We start from the raw sequence: 27041 nt of genomic DNA, 5'->3' as shown, positions 1-27041 counted from the left end.
ATCAGTCTTGGAGCAGGCTGTGTTTTCTTGTCCCATTTCTAGTTAATGCTATTTTTTCCCCTCAATTTTAACACCTGTGTTTAAGCAAAGGTTGTGACATTCACGAAACCACTCGAAAAAAAATTTAGACTTAATCTCCAGAAGTCTTCCTCTGGATTAAGTTGAACCAAAGATTGCTCTCTAAGGAGTGAAATTGTCTTATTTATCTCAAGGCCCTCCCCCGCCCCTGCCCAGGAGAGGTTTCCTGTAGGTAGTGGGCCTGCAGTGTGGTGAGGAAGCACATCTTCTCTTCAGATGCCTCCCTTACTTGTTATTTTTGCAAAGCCAGAGGAGACAAAGAAGGGTCTGATGTGGCCGCACATTTCATAAACAGTATGTGGAACCTTCCTGGTGCAGGAGCCTGGGGTCTGGACTGGCCCTCATCCTCATGCCGACCTGGGCCGGCGTCCACAGCTCCCACTGGGCTTCCTCTGGTCCCTGCTCTGAGGACTCTGGCTCCTCAGACCTCAAGCTCCAACTGTGTGTTCAGGTAGGGGTGTTACCAGCAGCTAGGGAGTGGCAGGCCTTGGAGCGGCCCGCCCCTGCGTGCGCCCTCTCGCAGAGGCTGCTGCATTCCTCTAATGGTGTGTCTTTCTGTATGTGTGTGTGTCCCTGCCCACAGCGCCAGAGGCCTCGCTGTGCCCACAGCACCATGCAGGTGCCCCGCTGGGTCAGAGTGAGGAGCTGCAGCCGCTGAACCAGCGCCATCCCTTCCTGCCGCACCTGGGGCTGGCTGCCCACCCAAATGGGGACTGGTCCCAGCCCTGCCTCACTTGTGACCGAGCAGCCCGAGGTGGGATGGTGGTTTGTTCTTCTCATTCCTAGAGATGCTGTGCAGCCTGCTGGGGGTGTGCGTGCCAGGCCAGTACAGCCAGCTCTCTTCCTGCCTCACTCTGGGCCGATCCGACCCAGGGTCCTTCTCCCCTGTCCCAGGACCTGTGGCCTGACCTTGCTCCCTTCCCACGGTCACACGTCACCTGCTAGAAGCTCTGCTGAAGGCGCATAGGGGAACTGCTATTTGGGTAAGGCATGCGGTGTCCCCACACCCTGAGAAATTGGAGGCGGGCTCTGTGTCTGACCAGACAAGTGTGGCAGTGGTATGTCAGACCACATGGCTTGTTGAACCAGAAATGTGTGGCTTAAATTTCACATGCCAGACAAGCACAGGGTCCTCGGTGCATCCTCACTGGAGACTCATCGTGCCCATGGCAGAAATATACACCTTGCTGTGAACAAAATGAGACGGTCTTGCTTCTCAGTGATCCGCTGTCCTTTCTAAAATCCCCATTACCGTGTTGACAGAGAGTTAGCTGTACTGCAGTTCTAGGCTGTGATGTGCGAATATACCTCATTCAGTGGATGACTAAAAATGGGTCTTCTCTTTTGGCTAATTACAAATGTGTCCTGGCCAGAGTCTACAGCTGCTGCAGGTTAAACTGGAAGCAGATATTCGCTGTTGTCTACTAGAAAATGCCCTCGGTATGGTCTGCCTGCGTTCCCAGTGGGCACAGCTCCCTTCTGCTTTTACAGAAGGGGCTCCGATGAAGTGCTTTTATGTGCATCCCTGATAAGGTGCTGCCTCTCAGCCCTGGAAACAGTTGCTGTTCATTCATGCCTCATTAATATTACAGCTTGTTTGATGTGGGTGTTTGTGTGGTCACTGTATTTAGCTCTGGGATGTTTTCCCGTGTACCCTAACAGTTTACACAGAATTTTGACTTATTCTAAGTTGACGTTAGGGAACGTAACAAGCATCAGCTTTGCACAGTGAAGAATGTAAATGGTCAAAGCCTGTTTGAAAGCCCGCCCAGAGGCACCTGCGTTCACCCTGTCTTCCCACCAGATACTCAGGGATGTTTCTGGCCGGTTCCCAGTGTTCACAGAACTCCATGTTCTTCATCTTGCCCGTGTTCTGCCCATTCAGTGACTGGTTGGGGTCTCTTTGAGTCTTCAGTGGCTAGTTTTGTGTTCCCTGGCCCCCATCTATCCTGTTGGAAATTTGGGTATTAAGATCAGGCCTGGCAGGCCTATAGCTGGCTGCCTTTACCAGGCCTCACTCACCTGTCTGTCCTTCCACTGTGGCTCTTGCAGACTCCCCAGAGTCAGAAGGCCTTGGTCCTGCTCTCTTGCCCCTTACCCTGGCCCCGCATGCACACACATCTGCCAAATTGTTTCAGGGAAAAGCCCATGAGGATTTCTCCTCTCCCTCAACTCTTTGATATGAGTTAGGAGTAATTTTCTTTGATGGTCTCTTATGCCGCAGCTGGGTTTTGGGCACATAGTGTTTCCTGGTGTCAGGCTTCATCCTTGGCCTGTTGAGCATGTGCGTCCTTCTCCATACCTCACGCTCTCCCACATGGCGGGCTGGTTGAGGGCGGGGCACTGGCCCAGATTCCTTTTCTGTTCTTAGCTCCTTACGCAGTGTTGGGTATAAAGTAGGTGCTTAATATGTGCACACTGGCCTACTTGTCTTGAACCCACTAGCTTGAAATCCAGCACAGAAAAGTAAGAATGAGAGTGACCACTGGGAAATGGTCTCGAGGAAGGGAGGCTCCTTGGAGGCATGTCTGTGACGGGCACTCCTAGAGCCCAGGCCCCACAGGGGAAGGCCACAGGCACAGGCCCAGGCTGGGCTGGGCAGGGCCGGGGCCCAGCACAGGGTACCACTGGGGCAGCTGTGCTCACAGGAGAGCAGCTAGAACTGGGCCGTGGTTGCCTCAAGGAGAGCTCCCCTTCTTGCAGTGTGCCACACTTGTCCTCTGTGCCACCCCCCAGCTGCACCTGGGGGTCTAACCTTGGAATCTCCCACATTCTGCCCTGCATCTGTGGTTCCATGGCTTCAGTCCAGTGCTGGCCTTCTGATTGGTGTCTTTGCTGTTAGCCTCCTCATTCTGGTCCATCTTCCATTCGTCCCCCATAGTTGCGTTTAAAAAGGATGCTCTGGTCCCAGGTCTCAGAAAGCCCCTTTTGAGTCCCAGAGATCCCTGCAGGGTCCAATCGGATCCTTTGACCTAGCAGGGAAAGCCCTTCCTGAGTGGACCTTGGTTGCCTTCCTCCAGCTCTGTCTTCAGATACCTCCCCCCACCTACTCCATGCTGATTCACATATTCCTACAAAAACACTCCTGACCTTCTCAGAGCCCTGTCTGCTGATGTCTGCCTGCAGGGCACAGCTCCAAGGGCCTCCCCCCTTCAGTAGGTCTTCATAGGGTTCCCCTGTGTGCCAGGTACTGTGCTAAGCACCAAGCCTAGACCCCTGCCTTGTAGAGCTTACACGCTCATGGGCAAGGAGACAGTAAACATCATAAAGCATACAGCATGTTAGGTGATGTTGTTATTGTTAGTTGCTGTCAGGTCAGCTCTGACTCATGGACAACAGAAGAAGAGATTGCCTGGTCCTGTACCGTCTTCACAATTGTTGATATGGTCAAGTCCATTGTTGTGGTGACTGTACATTTTGAGTACCTTCCAGCTTCAGAGGCTTATCTTCCAGCAAGCATTATGTGAGACAATATTCTGCAGTGATCCATAGGGCTTTCATTGGCTAATTTTCAGAAGTAGATTGTCAGGCCTTTCTTCCTAGTCTATCTTAATCTGGAAGCTCTGCTGACACCTGTCCACCATGGATGGCCCTGCAGGTGTTTGAAATACTGGTGGCATAGCTTCTTCCAGCATCACAGCAACATGCAGGCCTCCATACTATGACAGACAGACAAGGGGTGGTAGTGGTGGTGGGTGATATGTGCTCTGGAGAGCAGAAAAACAAAAAGTCCAAGGAGAAGGGGAGTGGTTTGCAGTATTAAATGGGGTGGTGAGTACAGGGCTCACTGAGCAAGAATTGGAGGGGGAGGAGTTAGCTGTGTGAAGATCTAGGAAAAGTGTTCCTGGCAGAGGGACAGCAGTGCACAGACCCTGAGGTGGTCTAGAGCTGGGGGATGGGGAGAGGCAAGCGTACCCAGAGTGGTACTGGTCGATGGGTAGGCAGGACTTCTGAAATGCGGTCACAGACCAGTACCCATGTATCAGTGCTGGGATGCTGCAGCAATGTCAGGGGGTTGTGAAAATTTCTAGCTACCTTCAGTGTCTGTACTTACCTTGTCAGGACTGGTCTTGGGCCATGGCCCTCCTTCTGAGCAGGTTCATGTAGGCCTTCTAGAGACTGAGAGTACTGTGTTTTTATTTGGCGTGAGATGGGAGGCAGGGTGAGCTTTGACCTGAGGAGTGACTTGATCTGATTTGGGATTGTAGGGACTAAAAGGAACCCTCTGGCTGTGCTTGGCAGGGGCGGAAACAGGGAGATGAGTGAGGAGAGTGTTTCACTAGTCAGGTGGGAGAGGGGGTGGTGCAGACAGGAGAGTGGCTGTGGAGGCTTGAGAAGTGGTGGACTCTGGGTATGTGTAAAGGAGCACCAACAGGACTTGCCAGCAGACTGGACATGGAAGAAAAAGAGGAGCTCTGAGGACCGAGGACCGAGTGTTGGAGGGTGGAGCTGTGGTTGCCTGGCCTGATGGTGGCTGTGATTGGAGCATGTTTGAGTGGAGGCCAGGGGTTGCCCTTTGTGCATGTCAGGGTGTCCACTGGACATCCAGGTGGAGCTGTGGACAAGGTCCTAGGTGAAAGTGGAGAAATGCTCAGGTTTGTCATGCATATACTTGTTTAGTTTACTGAAAGGCAGTCATGGCAAGGCATACAAGGAAGACCTCCAGACATCTGTTTAGGATTGGGAGAATCAGAATTCACAATCACAATGTCGGTTCAGTAATTAGAATCCACATCTTTAGACTTCAGGCATTTACCTTTAATGAGTGGTCTAGGGTTCAGGCTCGTCCACGGCTTCAACTTGGAGGAGGTGCTCCGTAGCTAGAGTTCGACGTCAGATGTAGCTGGCAGTATCTCAGCAGGCTCTCAGTCTTCAGAGAGAGAGAGAGAGAGAGAATGAGAGAGAGACCTTCTGCCTCTGCAATCTCTTGGTGAATGTGCCAACGCCTAGGTTTTATATGTGATTGTTTTACCTTGGCCCCTGATGATGAGGGCCAGGTGATGACAAGCTTAATCGAGACTAGTGCCTTACATCTTTTTTTCAGGGTCAGCCAAATGGTATACTATTGCAGCTTTCTTCAAGATTAGAGATTGAGCGGGTTGTTATGACTACACGTATGTCTTAAGGTCCCTTTACAGACATTTAACTGTATGTTACATTTTCTTTATCATAGCATGCAGGTATATGGCTATCTTAGAAAGATTGTCTACTAGGTAACCCACTTCTGTGTTTGTTTCTAAAATCACATTTTGATTGACTTAACACACGTGTGGTTTGAGAGCAGTTCCGAAAGCACAGTGTGTGTGTGGAGTTTATAGCCGCCAGCTTTGTCTTCACGTGGGCTCTCATGCTGACTCCACTGCGTGTGGTTCCTGGGGCACCGGCCATGCCCCCCTGTGAAGTGGTCCCTTGGCTCCCCCACTCCGGGTACCCTCTTTTGGACCCTGGCCCATAGGCAGGCTTGGAATTGTTTGTAGGCTGGAGCTGTGCTGCCCAGAGGAGGCCTCGAGGCTTTGCCGAGGTTCACACAGTGGTGGCAGCTGCTGGACGTAGAGACAGCATGAGCAGCCCACCTGTTACCCCTACCCTGGGCTCTCTCGTGTGCAGAGCTGGTCATGGCACCCAAAGCCTGTGGAGAAATTGCAGATGTTCTTGGGTGGCAGAACCCACATCGGAGGCAGCTGGTGGGCTGGGAAGGTTGTTTCTGTGAGTTAGGGCAGAAGCTTGTGGGCACGTGTTTTAGTCGTCTAGTGCGGCTATAACAGAAATACCACAAGTGAATGGCTTTAACAAAGAGATTTATTCTCTCACAGCCTAGGAGGCTGGAAGTCCAAATTCAGGTCATCAGCTCCAGGGGAAGGCTTTGTCTCTCTGTGGGCTCTGGAGGAAGGTCCTTGTTGTCAATCTTCCCCTGGACTAGGAGCTTCTCTGTGCAGGATCCCTAGGTCCAAACAAAGGATGCTTTCGGCTCCTGGTGCTTCTTTCTTGGTGGTATGAGGTCCCCCTGTCTCTCTGCTCCTTCTGTCTTTTATATCTCAAAAGAGATTGGCTTCAGACAGTCTAATCTTATAGATTGAGTCCAGTGTCATTAACGTAATTGTCACTAATCTCATCTCATTAACATCGTAGAGATAGGATTTACAACACCTAGGAAGCTCCTATCAGATGACAAAATGGTGGACAATCATGCAGTACTGGGAATCGTGGCCTGGCCAAGTTGACAGATTATTTTTGGGGGACACAATTCAATTCATGACAGCATGTGTACTGGAAAGCTGATCGCTGCTGTCCTAGCCCTGGTTGGCCTCCATAAAGACTAGCAAGGAAAGGGAGAAGTGTCCAGCTTGGCATCCCTGGCTCCATCTGCTGACCCTGAGTCACAGTCTCCAGAGGTGGCCATAAGCCGGTGCTGTGTGGATGCACCATAACATGTTGTCCTGTGTTGCCTGGTGCCTCAGAACTCCTGGTGGGGGTGCAGCTGCTTGCATTCCTGTGCTTAAAAAAAAAAAAAAAAAAAAGGGAGGGAGGGAAGGAGGACACCAAACTCATCCTCTCATGTGCTCAGGTGGATTGGAACCAACATGAAGGCCCAGTGGTAGTGGGGCGGCCGTGGCAGGCTCTGCAGAGCAGGGTACCTGCCGGGGCCAGGCCCTCTCTCCTGACGGCCCCCTTGTCTCAGGGGCACCTCCGTTCTCTGCCTGGGGCAGAGCAGCCCTCTGTGATACAGCATCAGGCCTGCTCCTGGCAGGGGGGGAGGGGATTTCTGAAATTCCTTACTGCTGGCCTTGCTGTGGAAATCCTGGTGGTGTACTGGTTAAGTGCTATAGCTGCTAACCAAGAGTTTGGCAGTGCAGATCCGCGAGGCACTCCTTGGAAACTCTGTGGGGCAGTTCTACTCTGTCCTGTAGGGTTGCTATGAGTTGGAATTGACTGGACGGCAGTGGGTTTGGTTTTGGTTGGTTTGACCTCGCTGTGGTAAATTATTCCACCCCTGCAATGATTACCAAGTGCTCATGGGAGGTTATGACCATATCATTTATTTGCTCCACCTTATTCTAGCAAGGATTTGTGCTGACTTAAAAAACACATGTAATACGACAGGGTTAAATAGGTACTAGAAGAAATTGGGGTAAAAGGAAAATTAAGAGTTAAGAAAACAAAATCAAGCCACGGTCAGGAAGCTGTATACAATTGCTGGAGTTGGATCCAAATCTGGCTCTGACTTCTCAGCCCCTAAAGCCAGAGAGGAAGCCTGGTTTGTTTCTGGACGAGAGTCTAGGATCCAGGTGGGGGTACGAAGAGACCAAGTTGCTCATTAGGCCAGTGGGTATGCATTACCTGAGAGCAGCTGGCCGGGGTCCACAGGGAGGAGAGCTGGGGAGAGTGTGTCCTTGGTGCTCCCATGCAGTGATGACCCCTGGCTAGCCTCCCCAGCACGCTTGAGGCCAGTGCCGAGCCCCAGAGCTCGTGTTTTAGGCAGCAGCTCTCTGGTGGCCCAGCAGAGTCCAAGAGAGAACTCGGTGTCTTGGGGCATGGAAGGACGGCATGGCCACCTCACTGCTCTTCAGGGTAGCCATTCCTTCCCAGCTGTTGGAGCCCCTTGGAGAACCTGAACACCCACATGCCCACCCGGTTGTGGGGTATCAGGATGTCCCTGGGTGCTGAGCCCTCTAAGGATGCTCCAGGGGGTGGCCCCCCCTCAGCAGGAGCTGGGGCAGACTGGGGCTGTGCTGGCCCAGCCCCAGGGGTGGGGCCGCAGGCAGAGAGAGCTTTTTGGTAAGAATTAGGCATCCAAGAGAGTACTACATGGTTTGTTTTTGAAAACTTGAGGATGTGGGAAGATACATTGTTTAGAAATAATTGAATCCCTTCCATGACCTGCAGAAGCCATCCTGAGGTGTGGACCTTGGCAGGAGCTGGCCATTACGCCCCTGAGAGCGTTGGGGTACTGACCCCAGAGGTGCAGCTGAGTGGGACTGCCCAGGAAGGGGTGTCGGGGTGCAGTTCCCAGTGCCAGGAAAGGCAGGTAGAGCCTGTGGAAATGTGGGAAATGGGATCCATCTGACATGCCGTTTTGCTGGCACAGATGTGTTCTGTGAGCCCTGGACCCTGCACCTTTGGCTGGAGAGGCAACTGCAGGGCGTCCACATAGCACATACTACACTCCAGAGAGGCCATCTTTTCCAGTGGGAAACAGCCACAGAGGAATGCCAGCAGCTGCACAGGACAGGACAGCACAGGACAACGTGTTATGGTGGCACCAGGCAGCACAGGAGAACATGGTATGGTGCATCCACACAGCACTGGCTTATGGCCATCTCTGGAGCCTGTGACTCGGGGTCAGCAGACGGAGCCAGGGATGCCAAGCTGGACACTTCTCCCTTTCCTCACCAGCCCCTGTTAAAGTGGGGCTTCGATATGGACTGTTTGGGTTATGGGGTAGCTGAGCTGCTGGGGAGGCGGCTGCCTGAATAAGCAGAAAGTGTCAGGATAGCGCCTCCTGGTGCTCTGCGCTTGGTGCTGTGAAGGGCTTTTCTTGTTAATCCATTTGCTTCTCACGCTTGTGGGAGGCAGTGGGCAGGGCAGGTGTTTTTAATAGATGAGGGACCTGGTTACTGGTGCAGTAACTCGCTCAGATCTACCCAGTGGTAAGAGATGAAGTCAGAATTTGAACTCATTTTTTCCAGAACTCTGGTTCTCTTTCCCCAATTTTTCAGTAGAAAAAAGTAGTTTTTAGATGCTTCTTCAAAATAAATACATAACGTAGACCTATTGCAATTTCAAGATTGTGTGATTCATCTCATGTAAAGCTTTTTTTTTTTTTTTTTTACTTTTATGGTTTTTAAAAACAAGAACACCTATGTAAACTGTTACATAATTGGGACACAGATTTTTATTTTTTTATTGTGGTAAGTACATATATAACAAAACATTTGCCATTTCAACGTTTTTTTACATGTACCATTCAGTGACATTGTGTTCAGCGTGTTGTACAGCCATCACCACTATCTGTTTCCAAATTTTTCCATCACCCTGAACAGAAACTCAGTATCCCCTAAGCAGTGAGCCCTTCTTTCTCCTACCTCTCACCCCCGATAACCACAAGTAAACTTTTGGTCTTTATATACTTGCCTATTCTAGGTATTTCATGTAAGTGGGATCATACAATATTTATTCTTTTATGACTGACTTATTTCACTCAGTGTAATGTTTTCAAGGTTCATCCACGTTGTAGCATGCATGAGGACTTCATTTCTCTTCATGGCTGAGTGATATTCCTTTGTACGTATTTACCACGTTTTGTTCATCCATTCACCCGTTAATGGACGTTTAGGTTGCTCCCACCTTTTGGCTGTTGTGAAAAGTGCTGCAGAACATTGTTGTACACATACGTTTGTGTTCCTGCTTTCAGTTCTTTTGGGTATATACCTAGGTGTGGAATTGTTGGGTCATATATATATATTTTTTTATGGTAATCCTATGTTTGAATATTAGAGGAACCGCTGTACTGCTTTCCACAGGAGCTATATACCATTTTACATTCCATCAGCAATGGATGTGGGCTCCCATTTCTCCACATCCTCGACAACACCTGTTATTTTCCGTTTTTTTGTTATAGCCATCTTAGTGGGGGTGAAGTGATACCTTCATGTGGTTTAGATTTGCATCTCCCTCCTCTGCACACATGGGGTCGCCGTCAGTCAGAATCGACTTGACGGTAGCCACAGTAACAGTGACTAGTGATGGTGAGCCATTTGTTTTCCTTCTTTGGTGAAATGTCTGTTCAGGTCCCTTGCCCATGTTTTAACTGGATTGTTTGGCTTTGTTGTTAAGTTGTAGGAGTTCTTTATGTGTTCTGGGTATTAGCCCTTATTAGATATATAGTTTGCCCAAATTTTTCCTGTTCTCTAAGTTTTTTTCTTTACTTTGTTGGTAAAGTCCTTCGACGAGCCAAGTTTTTAATTTGGATGAAGTGCCATTTATCTGTTTTGTCTTTGTTGCTCGTGCTTTTGGTGTCATACATATCCAGTAATCCATTGTCAAAAACTAGGTCCCCAAGCATTATCCCTGTGTCTTCTTTTAAGAGTTTTACAGTCTTAGCAGCTTGATCCATTTTGATTAATTTTCATATATAGTATAAGGTATGAGTCCAGCTTCATTCTTTTGCTTTTTGAAATCTGGTTGTCACAGCATCATTTATTGCAGAGACTGTTCTTTCCCCAGTGAATGGACTTAGCGAAAATCAACCATCAAAAATTGACCATTGAATGGATTTATTTCTGGGTTCTGGATTCTGTTCCTTTGGTCTATATGTCTGTCCTTATACCAATACCAGACTGTTTCGATTACTGTAGTTTTAGACTGTGTTTGAGATTGAGAAATGTGAGTCTCATACTTTGTTCTTCTTTTTCAAGATGGCTTTGGCTATTTGAGGAACCCAGATTTTAAGAAGCTCTTTTGGCTGACAGAGAGTGTACGATTGTCCTTGGCATTTGAAGCACAGCTATCAGAATTGCTGGTGGGGGAATATTAATTAAACAATTAAAAAATAAATAAAACCAAACCTATTGCCATCGAGTTAGTTCTGACTCATAGTGACCCTATAGGGCAGAGTACAACTGCCCCATAGAGCTTTCAAGGAGCGCCTGGTGGATTCAAACTGCTGACCTTTTGGTTAGCAGCTAAGCTCTCAATCACTGCGCCACCAGGGTTTCCAATTAAATGATAGACATTATAAATGACTTCTGCCATAGAAAAGTGAGATTATGCATAGACTACTTACATCTGTCTGTCTATCTCAGAGCATTCTTTATAGAGTAAGTAAATAGACCTTTATACTGAACTGTCAGTAAGGGTACCAGGAGAAGGAGTGGAATTGTCTTCAGTCTGCTTAGTCCCAGTCACATGGCTGCTGGCAGCATCTTTGGTTCACGGATGCTCAGCACACTGACTGCCAGCTCCAGTCATCAACTTCAGGGGGTGTCTAGAAATTATAGAAACAAACAGGAGGGAAGGTATAAAGATAGGTTGTTCTTTGTATGGAAAAGTAGGCCATGCACCTTAAATATAATCTCTCTGTATATCATGTTGTCCTGTCTTATTGTCTTCAGTACACTTTTCACTATCTGAAATAATCTTTTTGTTTATTTTCTGCCCTGCCCCCCACCCCACTGAAAGCAGGAACCTGTCTGTCCCTCATGCTGTGTTCTTAGCACTCCTAGCACAGTGCCTCATCTGCGTCCAGTACCTGTTACCATCCAGTCAGCTCTGACTCATGGTGACCCCATGCGTGACAGAGTAGAGCTGTGCTACAAAGAGTTTTCAGTGACTGGTTTTTCAGAAGTACGTAGCTAGGCCTTTCTTTCGAGGTGCCTCTGAGTGAACTTGAACTGCCAGCCTTCCAGTTAGCTGCCAGTTGCATTATTTAACCACCCAGGGATTCCTGACCCTGCAAGGTGCTCAGTAAATACTTAGGAAATGAAAGAATACTACATAAACCTTACTCTTTTTTTGGTGGTGATGTTTTTGTCTGATGTGCTCATCTCTGCAGGTGTCTGCCCCAGGCTTGATTGTTAGTCTTTTGAAAATATATTTTGTGGACTCTTCTACAAGTGCAGAAACATTTTATACATCGGTTTAGTTTCTCAGTGCTCTGCTGCTGAGTCTAGCACCAGCATGATTCATAGTTGTTTGTTTCGGCTTTTGTTATAAAGTGCTGTTCTTCATTTTGCCAACTGCCTTTTTTTCCCCCCAAACCACTGGAGTCTCTAGCTGTGACCTGTGAAATCTGGCCTCTGGGGTGGCCCAAGGGTCCAGGTCCCCCAGTGATTACAACGTGCAGCCAGGGTGAGAAGCTCCATTCCAGGCAGGTTGCACGTGGGCTGGTGATGCACCCGTTTTCCCGTGAAAATGAGCTCTCAGGAAAGCTGGTTTTACTCAGTTGAAAGATTCTTCCCCCCCTCTTCAGCCGAAGTTATAGTCAGCAGGTGTTACTTCAGCTTTCAGGAGCTGGAAATTGATGTTGCAGATGGAATTATTCTTCGGTCCTGACTGCTACTGGGAAAGCTTAGTCTAGCTCTTAGCCAGACAACCAGCAGCCTCCTGGTCAACTCACTCAGTGACCCATCTCCAAAACCCTCACTGGTGAATGTGGCGTGGGCGTGAAATAAGAAGCTCTACTATAGTTTTTTCATTATAAAATAATGCATGTCCATTCATGATAGTTTAGAAAATACAAAAAGGCAAATGTCCCATAACGTTACTACACAAAGACAGCTGTTGTTCAAATGCTGCCGTTTTCCCTTCTGGATTTTTTCTACATTTTTCTTTTATATGGTTGCCATTGCACTATAAATGCAACTTTGCCTCCATGCTTTTGTCTTGTAACATCTTAACAGAAGCATTTTCTCCAGTGACTACGTGACTTCATGAACATTTTAGGAACTGCACACAATATTCCAGGGCAGAGCTGTCGGCCAGCCCGTCGCTCCTCTTATTCATACCTGAGTGGTCCAGGCTGGTGTCTTGGCTGCCTGGACTGGGGCCCCTGAGGTTGGCACCTCCTGGTTGTACAGCTTTGTCATGGCCATCTGTCTGTGTGCAGAGCAAGCAGGTATTTAATCTGGTGGTGAGTTGAAGGCCAGATTGAGAGCCACACCCCCAAAGACAGCTGTAGTGCCGGATCTGAACCACAGGTGGTCTGAATAGCATGATGTGAAAACCAAACACACCTAATGTTGTACCATATACAGGTAATACAGCAGTATTGTAGACGGGTCCTCCATAGCCACCAGCCATTCTCAGACACATTTTTCAAAATGTCCGTTTGCTCATTTGCTTGTTTTTGAGCATGTATGTGCCAGACAGTGCCAAGCTGGGGCACAGCTCAGCAGCTGAGATCTTGCTCCAGGGGCTCTAGGTAGGAGAGTCCGACAAGCCAGCAGTGAGTGAAGAGGAGTGACCGGGAGGGCAGGGTAGTGGGGCAGATTTCTGACCACCTTTGAGCTGCTCTAACCCGTGACAGCTCTTCTCCTGTCGGTAAAGGAGGAGGAGGTAGGGAGTGGGTAAGTGGAGGAGCTGGGGCCCCCAAGCCACACACGGTTATGTAGCTTGACTTTTTTCACCTAGCTTTTATATGCAACTTCCATGTTGCCACAGAATTATACTTGTTTCGAAGGTCAGTTACTCAGCTCCTCTCAACTGAAGTCTTTTAATCTCTCCCAGGCTATGGTCTAAATGGGATATACTAACAGGTGCACCTTGCACACGGCCTTGCTATAGGAATGCTCCATAAATGCCCTATTCATTGTTGTTACCGTCAGGGTTGTTCTCAGGCTCCCAACAGTGTAAATGATGCTGTGGTAAGCTTCTTTGTGCAAGAAGCTTGTTCTTAAGGATTTGCTGAATTATTTCTTCAATGTAGAATTCCCAGAAGTGAGATTAATAGGGAAAAATATATGAACATCTTGAAACATATTGCAACTTGCTTTCCAAATGGGTTGTGCCAATTCACCGTGCTTCCAGGAATGGACAAGAGTGCTCAGCTCGTAGTTCCCGAGCCTGAAGGGAGACTGCACTTTTTTTGAGATCATTACTAATTTAATAGGTAGAAATTATTACTAGATACTAATTTTATAGTTTCTTGTTTATAAGTATTACTCTAAGAAACTGCTGTCGGCATTTAACTTCTTCAGGTTTATGATCGAATTAAAATCAGAGAAATTCTGTCTTTGTTAAAGTCCATGCCTACTCCTGCATTTGGTTCGGTGCCGGCCCACCTCTGCTGGAATCTGCTCCTTGGCTCCGCTCTTGGCTGCAGAGCTGTGGGTGCTCCTGGGGCACACTGGCAGGGCCTCGCTTACTCATGTCCCCACCCAGAGAAGGACAGGTGGCAGCTTCATTAGCTCTCTGTGGACAGAGTGACAGGCACCACGTAGACCCTTGGCCCAACAATAGACAAGAAGAAATTGCTTAATGTTCAAGCCCTCGCTTCCCCACCTACCAAGCGGAGAGTCTTGCCCTGGGGAGGGCTTAATCTATGGCCAGAAGAGAACGGGACACACTCACTTTTTAATTTCTGATGGAGGATGGGCTGTGAGTCATCCAGATGGCCACAAGGACTGCCTCTTGTCTTTACCCCACCCTTCCCCCCGTCCAGCCCTGCTCCGGCCTAAACGAGGTCATTCTTAGGGCTGCCTTCTTTCTCCCTCACTGTCCCAGGCACCGGCAGCCTCCTGTGTCTGAGCAGCGTGGCCAGGTGAAGAGAGGCTAGCAAGCCTGTTCACCTCAGTCCTTCCCCAGTCCCCTGTATGCCCTTGGTGCCCTGCGGATGCCCCAGGAGCCTGAGGGGGGCCTGTCTGCCCCAGAAGCACCCACCAGGGGCTGCCCAGCTCCAGGGGAGGGAGGAGCCTCTTAGCCCAGCAATCTGTTCTGAGAAGCTAAGCAGGCCCCACGGAAGCTGTCTCTGCCTGCCTCAGGAGCAGGCATCAGACCCAGCTGTGGTCACATTCTTACACCCATCTGGGTACACTGAAGCAGCCAGGGTAGGGTGGGGCCAATTTTGAGTCCTCTGCCTGCAGAGTGGGGCCATGTTGCTGGCTGTGACAGGGCCTCTGTGGACCCCTGATCAGTAGAGCTGGCTCAAAGCCAGCTGCCCTGCCACATTGTGAGCTGGGACGTGACTGAATTTGGGTCTCAGTTTCCTCGTCTGTAAACTGAGGTGGCAGTACCAGGATTGGAGGGTGGCGGTAAGGATTGTGTAGGGGACGGATGGGACGGATGTGACGGGCATAGCCCAGGCCTTAGCACACGTATGCCCCTGGGGGTTATAGCTGTTAGTGGTTTTCATTGGAATCTAACACTGAAAAGTGAGCCATTCCATCCACCCACAAAGGTTTGAGCTCCTGCTCCATGTCGGGACCTCTGCTGGCACTGGGGCCCTGCCCTCCACAGCTAAAGGGAGCTAAAGGGAGGCCATTGGGGCAGGGCCGGGGGGCGAGGGGACCAGGTGAGCAACCTCGGAAGGTGAAGGTTCCAGGGTGGTTCCTTGGCCTGCGTGGCGAGGGTGGTGATGCTGGTGATGCTGGTGGTGTGGGGTAAGCCGGGTCAGAAGATAGCTCCAGACACTTGAACCATCACCTTACACATGGCACTGCTCACAGGGAGGGGCTGCATATTCTCCCAGGGAGGGTGGCCACAGAGAAGGTGCATTTATGCTTCCATTTTCAGGTGTAACAGCATCTCAATTGAACATATCCAAAGCCCACCACTTCTCACCCCTTCAGAGGTCCTGAGCCCCTCTTGTGGCCCTCTGCTTACTTCAGCCTCAGTGGGTGCCCTTTGCCCAGTGAGCGGGCCTGCGCCATGCTCATCTCCATCAGAGGAGCCTCCCCTGACCTTGAGACTAGCGTGTCAGAGCTCCCTGCCCTGGCACACCGCCATCCTCTGTGCTGTGTCTGACTCACTGCCTGACTGTAGCATTTGTTTGTTCACTCTCTCTCTCTCCTGCCTGGAACACAAGCTCTGTGGGAACAGGATTTTGGTGCACACAGGCATAACTGACCTTTAGGGACTGGGGACAGGAGTGGACTCAGGATCCTAAGATGTGGCTGTGGTGAGCAAGCCATCTAGCCTCTCTGGGATCTAGCTGCCTCATCTATGAAAAGGGTTGAGAATCAAGAGCAAGACCTTCACGGCCAGACTCTGCCTCTCAGCGGCTGATGACCTGGGGCGAGCTACCTTACCTCCAAGGATCAGTACTGATCTGTAATCCTCACAGACTGAGGATTCATTGAGATACTAGTCAGTGTTGGTAAGTGTCATGTGCCAGACACATTAGCTCATTTAATCTTCACGGCACACCTAGGAGTAGGTACTCTGTCTCTATTTTGCAGGTGAGAAAACTGAGTCATGGAGAGTTTCTTGGCCTAGGCCAAGGTCACATGTTAGTAAGTGGCTAAGCCCAGATTTGAGCCCCAGCACTGGGACCTGGGGGCTGCGCTCTCCATCCTGTCCTGTGCCTCCTCTCTTCTGCTGGAAAGTCCTGAGCCTTGCTCAGACCAAGGTTGGAAGCAGCGGCATCACAGCGCAGAGCAGATGTGGGTCCTTGTGGGTAAGCATCAAAAAGAAAAAGCACATACGTGCACACACATGCACGCACATGCACACATGCACGCACACGTGTATGTACACAGCACACAGACGCACATGTATACATGTGCGTACTGGAGCATGTGTGAAAACGTTTTTCTGTATGGAGTCACAGGAAAATGCTAACAGCTGTTTCCTCTGGGGAGAGAAATGGGGCAGGATGAGAGGAGTGGGTCCACTTTTGTTTTATGCTGAAGTATTTAAAAATAAATTATGGCCATCATGACATTCCACCCCTAAATACCTCAGGATGCATCTGTGGGAAGAGGATCATCCTGTGGAGTCACAAAACCATGATCACACCTAACAGGACAAATAGTTTCTGAACGTCATAACAGCTCATATTCAAATGGGGCCAGTTGTCCCAAAAGTGCCTCCAAGCTGGCCTGTCTGACCCAGGACCACCCTAGAGCCATGTGCTACATCTGGTAGTTCTGCCCTTTGTCTCATTGTAAAGCAGTTCCTTTTCTCATGGCCTGATACCCTAAGAGGCCGGGCTGGTTTCCTTTGGGTGTCGCCAGGTCTGGATGTGCCCCCTGGCTCCCTCGTGGTGGAGGTTAGCTCATCCTGCTCTCCCCACCATTCCCCCCGTACTTCCTGTGAACTGGGAGTCAGATCTTGAGTCTGGAGTGGACTCAAGTGAACAGTTTCGCTGTGATACATCCTGGGTGGTAGATGATGGTGCATAATAGCAGCTGTCCCACCACTGTTGGTACCTGGGCACCATGGCAAGAGATGATCGTGGTTTTGTCCCTCTGGGGTAGAATCACCTCTCCTGTGGCTAGGCCCTGGCTGTGGGGCACTGGTGCCCTGTCCACATGTGTCTTGGCTTTTCCAACATGCATGTATGTTCTTTCTTCCATGTCACCTGGGGAACTCTATGCTTGGTCTTCATAATCTGCCTCATTTCAGCTAGCAGCGTCTTTCCTCACCACCCTGCAAGGCTGCGAAGCGAGGGTGTTCTGGAGGGTCTCCGTGGGTGTGGGGTGGAGACTCAGCTCAGGCCAGAGCTGTGGGGTGGTAGGGGGGTGTCCTCAGGCATCATTGTCCCTTCAGGAGATGGCTGTGGAACTGCAGGAAGATGCTACTGGATCGAGGACAATCTGGGCCAGGAAGCAGTTCACTCACTTCAGCCATGAGGGAGGAAATTAGTGGCCTGGGGAGAACTGGGCTGCACTAGAACCCAGTGTTGCCCACCAGCCCTCCCTGGGGGGCCAGCAGCTGTAGGTGGGCCAGCCCAGCAGACAGAGTGGGTGGAGGCCGCTGCCCTCTGGGAAAGCAGAAGGCTGGGGTGGCCAGGGCTAAGACAGGAGGCCAGTCTCTGGTCCGTACTGTGGAAGGTGGATGGGGTGATAAGGGGTCATGAGCTGGAGCAGGGAAGACTGGGCAGGTGGGCATTGCCCCTGTGTCTGGGCACTCCTGGCCCTTTTTTTTTTTCTGCCAGCTGTTAACTCATCCCACAAACCTCACAGATGGGGAGCGGAAGTTGGGAGAGGCCAGGAGTTTGGATACAGGCCCCTGCATAAATGGGAGGGACAGGATTTGAACCTTGGCCTGTCTGTTTGGTGTCCCATTCACCCCTGGTCTCCCTGTCCTGAAATAGCCTGGGCTGTCCACAGGCCTTTGAGCAGTGGCCACTGTGCTTGGAGCCAGATGGAGTGCTTCTTAGGCATAGAGCTGTGGTGACCATGAGTTCTTGCTGAGTCAGCAGACAAGGGCCTGGGGGACACACCGATGGACAAGCCCCCACTACCTCGGGGGTCTTGTGTGAGGCTTGTGGACCAGAGAGTTAGCAGAAGTTGTCCATCACACAGGTAGTCAGGTCCCGTTCATTAGCAGTGTGCTGTGACTGACAGCACTGCCTAGGAACTTTCTAGGAAAATTGCAAAATGCAGCTAACGAGAAGAAGCCATTTCCTGTGTTCCTATCAACCTGACTGCTTAGCTTTCTTCTTTCAAAACTAACTGAAATTGGCCATCTGAAGCATTATTATTATGAAATCTTTTGATCTTTGTTTTAGGACCAGGTTTGGGAGATGAGGCCTTCACACAGCACAGCACGGTGTAGGCCCCCAGGCTCAGCTAGCAGGCCTGGGCAGGAAGAGGGTCACCAGTGCGGGAGACTTCCTGGGTACAGGAGGGGTGCTTGGTCTTCCATTTAGAGTATATTTGAGAAAAATGTTGGGCTCTCGTAACATCCCTGCTCAGCATCTCCCCTCAGGCTTTCTCTTAGCCAGCGTGACATTTTGGAAACAGAATAAGACTACCGTGTTCACGGTTCTTGGCCACAGCTAGTGAGGACTGTGAGCTCCTCCGGATGGGGTCCATATGTAAAACGTGTAGCTGGGAAAAGGAGGGAAGTGCACTTGGTCCTGTGTTGGTGACAAGCTTAAGCTACATGACTCTTCCTCCCCTAAGGGTGCTGGATGGGGCAGCAGGTGCCACTGACCTGGGAGAGGCACATCTTGGTCCCTGAGAGCTGGGCACCATCAGGCCCTCTGAGCAGGGTTCTTTCAGGCCCATCTCACAGCGGCGTCTGTGTTTGCAGTGTCATGTGCAAGATACAGAGGCCCTTTGTGGGCGGAGATGTTGTCACTGAGGCTTGGACGCCTCTGCCGGAACCCTTTGTCTGCCTATACTCGGGGTGATGGCTGTGAATTCTGCCACCTGCGGAACTGAGAGCTGTACATGTGCTTGTGTGAAAACCACAGCATTTAGGGGAATACCCTTTGTCTTTGATTTCCACATTGATGTGGTGAGCTGTTTCTGTATGTGCCACTGTGCATGACTAGGTAGACAGGGACATGTAAACGCACACTCGAAGCCAGTCTGGCCTTGCAGATGTGCCGAAAAGCCAAGAGGACAAGGGCGGCCTCATTCCCGTAGTAGACCCTGTGCACCCTGGCCTGGCTGGATCGGGTGCTGTGGCAAGGCAGCCAAGGAGCAGCTCTCCCTGCCAGGCCCACTTTCAGAGCATGTTTTTGGGCAGTGGAGCACGGGGCCTTCTACTTTGTTCACTCATGATTTCCATTTGGCAGTAAATGAAGGATGTCAGATGTGTGCTGTATTTTCTGTGAGCCAAGGGTCTGTGAACCAAGGCCCAGAAGTTCTTCTTTTATTAGGAAAGAAGGCTGTGGGGAGTAGGCAGCCACGTGGCTAGGCAGGGACTGGGGAGCCCATTCAGAGCCGCCTGGCATCTCTGTTTGCTTCCCCCAGTCTGGATGGTGACATCTTTGCTTCTTAAGCATAGAAAACCCAAACCCGAGTATTGTGATTAAAAGAGCTGACACCTGGGAACAAAAGCAACAAAGGTGGTGTTTTTGTTTTAGTGTATTATTAAGAAATTAAACCGTTAAGATGGAAAATATAATTGGGGTGATGCACTAGGGTGGAATTTTATTCTGTTTAGAAAAATATGTTTGTGTGTTTATAACTGCAGCCCTATAGATTAGACCAGGCATGGGGCAGTCGGTTGCTGGCTCTTTTTTTTTTTTGTACTTTAGATCAACGTTTACAGAGCAAATTAGTTTCCCATTAAGCAGTTAACACACATATTGTTTTGTGACATTGCTTGCCAATACCACGACATGTCAACACTCTTCCCTTCTCGACCTTGGGTTCCCCATTACCATCTTTCCTGTCCCCTTCCTGCCTTTTCTTCCTTGCCCCTGTGCTGATGTACGCATTTAGTCTCATTTTGTTTTATGGGCCTGTCTAATCTTTGGCTGAAGGGTAAACCTCAGGAGCAATTTCATTACTGAGCTATAAGGGTGTCTGGGGCCATATTCTTGGGGTCTCTCAAATCTGTCAGTCCAGGAAGTCTGGTCATTTTTTGTGAGTTAGAATTTTGTTCTACATTTTTCTCCAGCTCTATCTGGGACCCTCTATTGTGATCCCTGTCATAGTAGTCGGTGGTGATAGCCAGGCACCATCTAGTTTTGCTAGACTCGTCTGGTAGAGGCAGTGATAGTTGTGGTCCATTAGTCCTTTGGACTAATCTTGCCCTATGTCTTTGGTTTTCTTCTTTCTCCCTTGCTCTAGACCTGGTGAGACCAGTGGAGTATCTTAGATGGCCGCTCACAAGCTTTTAAGACCCCAGACACTACCCACCAAAGTAGAATGTAGAACATTTTCTTTATAAACTATGTTATGCCAGTTGAACTAGATGTTCCTTGAGACCATGGTCCCCACAGCCCTCAGCCCATTAATTCGTCCCGTCAGGGAGTTTGGATGTGGCTGTGAAGCTTCCATGACCTTGCCTTGGTCAAATTATGCCAGCTTCCCCAGTGTTGTGTACTGTCTTACCCTTCACCAAAATTACCACTTAGGGTTTTTTCTTCCCCACTTCTCCCCTCCCTAGTAACCATCAAAGATTGTTTCTGTGTAAACCTTTTCATGAGTTTTTACAATAGTGGTCTTGTACAGTATTTGTTCTTTTGTGATCGACTTATTTCACTCAGCATAATGCCCTCCAGATTCATCCATGTTGTGAGATGTTTCAAGGATTCATCATTATTCTTTATGGTTGTGTAGTATTCCGTTGTGTGTATGTACCATAGTTTGTTTATCCATCCATCTATTGATGGGCACTTAGGCTATTTCTATCTTTTTGCTGTTTTGAACAATGCTACAGTGAACATGGGTGTGCAAATATCTATTTGTGTGATGGTTCTTATTTCTTTAGGATATATTCCTAGGAGTGGGATTGCTGGATCATATGGTATTTCTACTTCTAGCTTTTTAAGAAGCACCATATCATTTTCCAAAATGGTTGTACCAGTTTACATTCCCACCAGCAGAGCATAAGTATTCCAAGTTTCCCATAGCCTCTCCAACATTTGTTATTTTCTGTTTTTTTTGATTCGTGCCAGTAACCTTGGGGGGCGATGGTATCTCATTGTACTTTCAATTTGCGTTTCTCTGATGGCTGGTGATTGGGAGCATTTCCTCATGTGTCTATTAGCTGCTGCTGGTTTTTTTTTTTTTTTTTGGTGGTTCTTCTGATTGACATAAATCATAGCAAACACAGTGCTTTGTGCCACAGGGTGGTTCCAAATTAAGCCTTACTGCTCTGTGTCTTTGTGCATGTTATTTTTTTTTAATTTTGTGACAAAGCAATGTGTCTTCATGGCAGCATCAGAGAGCATGAAGAAGAGTTAGCTGTCCCACCCCACGCGGAAGCAGCCTGGCCCTCTGATGCAGTACCTTCATGGCCCTAAGTGTACTTACCCCTCTTTCTATTGCATTCACTGGAGCCAGAGCCCAGCTACCTAGAAGCCTCATCTGGCAAGAATCTTCCCTGGCCTTTTGCTTTCCAAAGAGTCAAACCCTAAGAAGCAGGTTTAGATCAGAGATTTAGGAAGAAGCAACTTTTAGGTGAATTAATGGGCTCAATAAAAGAAGGAGATAAAGTAATACACAACGAGAACATTTTAAAACAACTTCCCATGAGCCAGGGAATTGAATTCTCCATCTGTTTGTCCATCCATGCATGTATGCGTCCATTCATCCAGCAGATGTTTGGCAGCTGCTCTGCTCAGTGTTGGGCATGGATGGAGGGTGAGAGGATGCATAGGTCCTGTGGCCCCAGGGTGGTGAGCACTGTGTGGGAGAGTGACAGAGCTGGCCAGCCTCGGTGGGGAGGAGCCAGTGAGCTGAGGAGACCATGCTCATGAAGGCCCAGAGGGAGGGCAGAGCTCAGAGCCGCCTGGGGCAGTGGTTCCAGACCTCTCTCTCAGAATTGTGAAGTGCAGAATGAGGGTGCATACTCAGGCACAGGCTCCGAGACTTGACATCTAATTTCTGGAGGCACCCAGACTCCCTGAGCCACATGACATCCCTGTGGATGGGAGCCTAGCATTCTCTCATGGGGGCTTAACCTGCTGTATGTGTGCATTTCTAAGACTTCTTCATGGCAGTCCTTCATTTGAGGTTTGTTACATCAGCTAGGAATTCACATTTCATCCCATCAGTAGAAACTGTCTTTCCAGGAGCTGCTTATAAATGTTTAAACCAGATAAGTATTTATAGCAAAATGTGCCTTATATGTCTTTTCTAGTAAATGTACAGTATTACTTAAAAAACAAGTTTTTGCAGAAGCGTTTAGGCTTCTTTTTTATGACCCTTAAACCTAATGAGATGCAAAGTGGGATTCTTAAGTGCTGGGAGCATCTCAGGCAGTGTGCTTGGCCCACAAATGCCCTGCACTTGTTTTTTGATCCAGCTTTTCAAGAAATATATTCTCGATCTTCTTAAAATTCAGTTCATACCTTTGAAGCAGTGCAAATGTGCTGTGAAAGTGCAGGTTGCAACCCCATGAAGACTGGTGGTGGAAGGCGTCTTCTGGGGTCGGTGCTGTGTGGGTTCTGTGGAGCTGAAACCGCATTTGACCTGTGCTTGTCCCTGAAGAACGCCATCGGCCCTTTACTGTCTTTCTGGGCTGTTGACAGCCCTGGGGGTCTGTGATGGGAGTAGGGTGTTATTTGCTGAGGTCTGTGGCGACCCTGCTTTTGCACATGGTGACTTTGCATTGTTGCTCCCACAGCCACTTCCCCACGGGTGTCCTCTGAGCTGGAGCAAGCTCGGCCCCAGACCAGTGGAGAAGAGGAGCTGCAGCTGCAGCTGGCGCTGGCCATGAGCAGAGAAGTGGCCGAGCAGGTCAGTGCCCCGTCCATCAGCCCTGTGGAGATGGGGTGGGGTGGGCTGCAGGGAGGACCTCAGCATAGCCCGTCTTCAAGACATCTCGGTTGTGATGGCCACACCGGGACTTCCTGCTACCGTGTGCTGTCACCCACTGTCCCCCCATCAGGGAGGGAACCTGTGCCACGAGACATTTAAGAAAGGCTTTTGGGGAGCTCAGTGCCCAGGGAAGAAACCAGTGAAAAGGGCTCCCTAGAAACCCACGTGCGGCTTTGACCAGCATTTGGGGCTCTCTGCTTCGTGAGTGGGGTGTGCACAGTGTGCCTCGAGGGACAGGTGTGCAGGAGACGCCTTGGCAGGGGTGTGGGGAAGTGGACCTCCTGTGAGGCGTGGGGCCGGGTGGGCTCCCCCAGAAGGGCAGTTTGCTGAGATGCACCAAAAGCCCCGACAGTGCTCAGAGGCCCAGAAAAAAAGCTAGAAAGAAAGATGAGAAAGTGCTCTGGAAAGAAGCTTGCTTGTGTTCAGATGATGGAAGTTCCTGTAATCTTAATTGTTTCTGTTCCATTTCTTCTCTAATAAACATGCATGACTTTAAATTGGGGGCAGAGGGAAAGAAGAAATGAAAGCTCCCTTCCGAAGTTGTCTTCCATGCTAACTGAATTCGTCAGGTCCGTGTCCACAGACCCCTGGGGAAAGGGCAGACTGACTCAGGGTTAGTACTGGGCCTGCTCTCGCTGGGGAGCCGGTGCTCAGAGAACAGTGTTAGGGATATATGTGCAAAGATGTTTCCCAGCATTACTTGTCTATTGATGATTGGAAATATGCTACGACTCAGCCACAGTGGACAGCTTCAATGACGGCCTCTCTGTACCCAGGTAGAAAAGTTACACAGTCCTCGAGTCTGTGCACGCAGATGCGCAGGACAGCGCTCGCTGGGAGATGCAGGGCCCAGACAGACGGTTCGATCCCTTTCAGTTAATCAATCATATCTGTGTGTTATTTATAATACCATATTTATGAATAGGAGCATGTGTAAATAATTTCTGTTAGAAACCAGAGCTTTCTGGAAGCATATGCAGTGGGAGGTGGAATGCTGTATGATTCTCATCCTTCTCATTCTTTATGGGTTGTCTAATGTTGTGTTTTATAAGGAGCCATATTGATTTTATCATTAGAAAGAATTATAAAGCCTTTTTTTTTTTTTTTAGAAAAAAATGTTAAACATCTTCTTTCCCCAATTTGGTGGTGCCTGTTTGTCTCCCTGGTGCCTGTCTCGAAGGGAGTTGAAATCTCCTGGGGCTCAGGGAGGAAGGAGCCTCCTGAGCTACGGTGATTTTCGGGGCACGGATATTCACTAGTGGAAGTCATACTGTTTTTGTCTTCAAACCTTACTTTGAGATAATGCAGAATGCAGGATTGTGTTTCCTGCTGCTGACCAGTGTTGCTTTGCTCTATGTAGTGGTATTACTACATTAGAATCAGCTTCAAAGCTCTCTTATATAAAAAAACAAGAACAGGCAAATGTATAGAGATCAGTGGTTACCAGGGACAAGAGGGAGGGGGAAAAAGGAGGTTATTGCTTATGGAGCACTGAGTTTCTGTTAACGGTGATGGAAAAATCACATTAAGGCCAAGGGTTGCACAGCCATTTAATATAATTGATGTCAAAAGTTAATATAATTGATGTCAAAAGTTGTACACCTATTAAAAAGTTGAATTGGTAAATGTCGTGTGATAGATATATTTACAGCGACAAAATATACAACCAAACACCTCAGGGAATTTGGTTTCTGGATTTGGAGGTTGGGTCATGGTTTCATGGGACTTCCCAGTTAATTGGCCTAATATCGTGTGTAGTTCTTCTGTTCTACCTCCTAATTCATTGCGTAGTGCCTGGGGTCTTAAAACCTTACCAGTGACCATCCAAGATACAACAATTGGTCTCTATTTGCCTGGAGCAACAGAGGAAGGAGGAGAGTCACAAATAGGAGGGGTAAATGGAATGTGTGGCTAATTGTCTCCATGAACAACTGCCTCCTCTGCCATGAGATGAGAAGAACTGGATGGTGCCCGGCTGCCATTACTGTACATTTTGATCAAAGATTCTATATAGGAATCCTGATCACAAGGGGGAAAGCAGAACAGAATTTCAAATTGTCATGGAATACAGAATTTCTGGAGCCATGGAGGCTGATACAACCCCTGAAGCTATTGCCCTGAGATAATTTCTAAACCATAAACCAAAAACATCCTCTGAAGTCTTTAAACCAAATAATAATTTAACTTAGTTAGTAGAGAATGTTTGCCTTAAGCACTGTGCTGTTTTAAAGAACTGTCTATATGGGATCAAATTGGTAACAGCAACTTGGAAAGTCAGAGAGGAAGTTTAGGGGGCAGTTAATGGAGGAGGAACAATTGGGAAAAGGAGGGTGAGAATGGTTGCAGGAGGTAATCAGTGTCACTGAATTGCACATGGAGAAACTGTTGAATGTTTTGCTGTCATATTCTCTATGCCACCACCATCCACAACAAAAATAAATTACTTAAAAAAAAAATCAGCTTCAAGTTCGAGTTGTCCCTCTGCAGGAAGAACGCCTCAGGCGGGGGGATGACCTCAGATTACAGATGGCCCTTGAAGAAAGCCGAAGAGACACAGTTAAAGTTCCAAAAAAGAAAGAGGTAAGAGCTTCATTGGAAAGGGAACGTTTGAGCCTCCTGTGGTTGCTGTGGGAATGCCCTGCCCCAGTCTGCAGCACGTGTGACATGCAGAGCGTCCTCAGGACACACTGCCTTCTCTCTTCACTAAACAAATGGCCCGGGTGCCTGTGGTAAGCAAGAGTAAAGTGAGGACATAGCTGAGAATGTGTCTGACTCGCCATGACTGGCTCCTCTGTACTATACCCCGCCCCCCAGAGTAGGCAGGCATGGGCGGTGGGCTTGGAGAATGGAGATTTGCTGTGACTGTAGCAATGTAAGTGACCCCTGGTGGCACAGTGGTTAAGTGCTCAGTTGCTAACCTAAAGGTCAGTGGTTTGAATCCACCGGCCTCTCTGCAGAAGAAAGATGTGGCAGCCTGCTTCCATAAATATTATAGCTTTAGAAACCCTTTGGGACAGTTCTACTCTGTTGTACAGGGTTGCTGTGAGTCAGAATTGGCTAGATGGCAGCAGGTTTGGGTTTGGTAGAAATATAAAACCTATCTCTTTCTTTGTCTCAGAAGCATGGTTCCCACCCACAGCACACCGCTCTGTTGGATTTAATGGACGCTCTCCCCAACTCAGGCCCTGTGGCACAGAAAGCAGAGCCCTGGGGCCCAGCACCCACAGCCAGCCAGACCAACCCCTGGGGCGGGCCAGTGGCCCCAGCAAGCACCTCGGACCCCTGGCCATCGTTTGGTAAGACCCCTTGGTTCCTCCTCCGAGTTTGCCTGCTGGGTGGGTGAGGGGCTGCAGAAGGAACTCTTTGTTCTTTATTGCATGGTGGTAGTAGAGTCCTGGTTGGGTTGATTGTGATGAATTCTCACTGTTCTCCAGGCCTGCAGTGATGTCACCAGGCTGGGCCCCCTTCTCTTGAGGGTTGTGCTTGGCACACCACCTCTTTCCATGTTGAATGGTTTCTGCTTTGGTCGAGAGAAGGCCGACTCTGCTTCCCATGTGCATCAGAAGTGACTTGTCCCTTCCCTGGGACATGTTTCAACTCTCTCAGCCTCCTAAGTGTACCCAGCACCCAGCCTAAGGAGCCACAATACACAGCAGGAAACATCTAAGTCCAGTTGCTGTAATTAGCTGAAAGTTAGAATGTGTTTAACAAAACCGCTGATGAGAAGGGAATTCCAACTTGTTACGTAAAGCCATTTAATAGGCCAAGTGAATATTCTGAAATTCTGTTTGATGCCAAATTTTAAGAGAATTTGAGGTAGGAGATTGGAAACATGAGTGTGATGTGACCGGCTGATCTGGGGTGGTAGCCTTGGCCCGTGGGCTTCTTAGTTGGTGAATGGAACCCTGGGCTGCCAGGCCTGTTGCCCCTGAGGTGCTCTCAGTGCTCTGCAGGCTTTCTGCCTGGGAAGTTTTGATTTGTGTGTTTTGTGGCAACCTGGCACCCCTGTTTCCCAAACCAGAGCCATCTTTTATATTCAACTTGGTCCCTGGATGTTTGCAGAGGCATGCCAAGTGC

The 27041-nt window shown here is 49.0% G+C and overlaps 1 protein-coding gene across 7 annotated transcripts in view; it reads left to right on the top strand.

The window, feature by feature from the left end:
* The window catches only part of EPN2 (epsin 2), a 107728-nt gene that overhangs the window by 60589 nt on the left and 20098 nt on the right, over nucleotides 1-27041 (top strand). Inside the window, exons 3-7 of one of the 7 annotated variants that reach the window (XM_064279366.1) lie at nucleotides 662-832; nucleotides 1671-1673; nucleotides 22771-22883; nucleotides 25452-25544; nucleotides 26086-26260. In XM_064279366.1, coding sequence (XP_064135436.1) covers nucleotides 662-832; nucleotides 1671-1673; nucleotides 22771-22883; nucleotides 25452-25544; nucleotides 26086-26260 — 555 coding nt within the window. Of the gene's footprint in view, nucleotides 1-661; nucleotides 833-1670; nucleotides 1674-22770; nucleotides 22884-23740; nucleotides 23825-25451; nucleotides 25545-26082; nucleotides 26261-27041 lie in introns of all 7 variants that reach the window. The other 6 variants (XM_064279362.1, XM_064279361.1, XM_064279360.1 and 3 more) reach the window with 6 other exon arrangements.

This window comes from Loxodonta africana, chromosome 2 (genome assembly GCF_030014295.1).
Source record: "Loxodonta africana isolate mLoxAfr1 chromosome 2, mLoxAfr1.hap2, whole genome shotgun sequence".
In the NCBI taxonomy this organism is placed as follows: Eukaryota; Metazoa; Chordata; class Mammalia; order Proboscidea; family Elephantidae; genus Loxodonta; species Loxodonta africana.
This window is presented reverse-complemented; position numbering and strand designations above follow the sequence as displayed.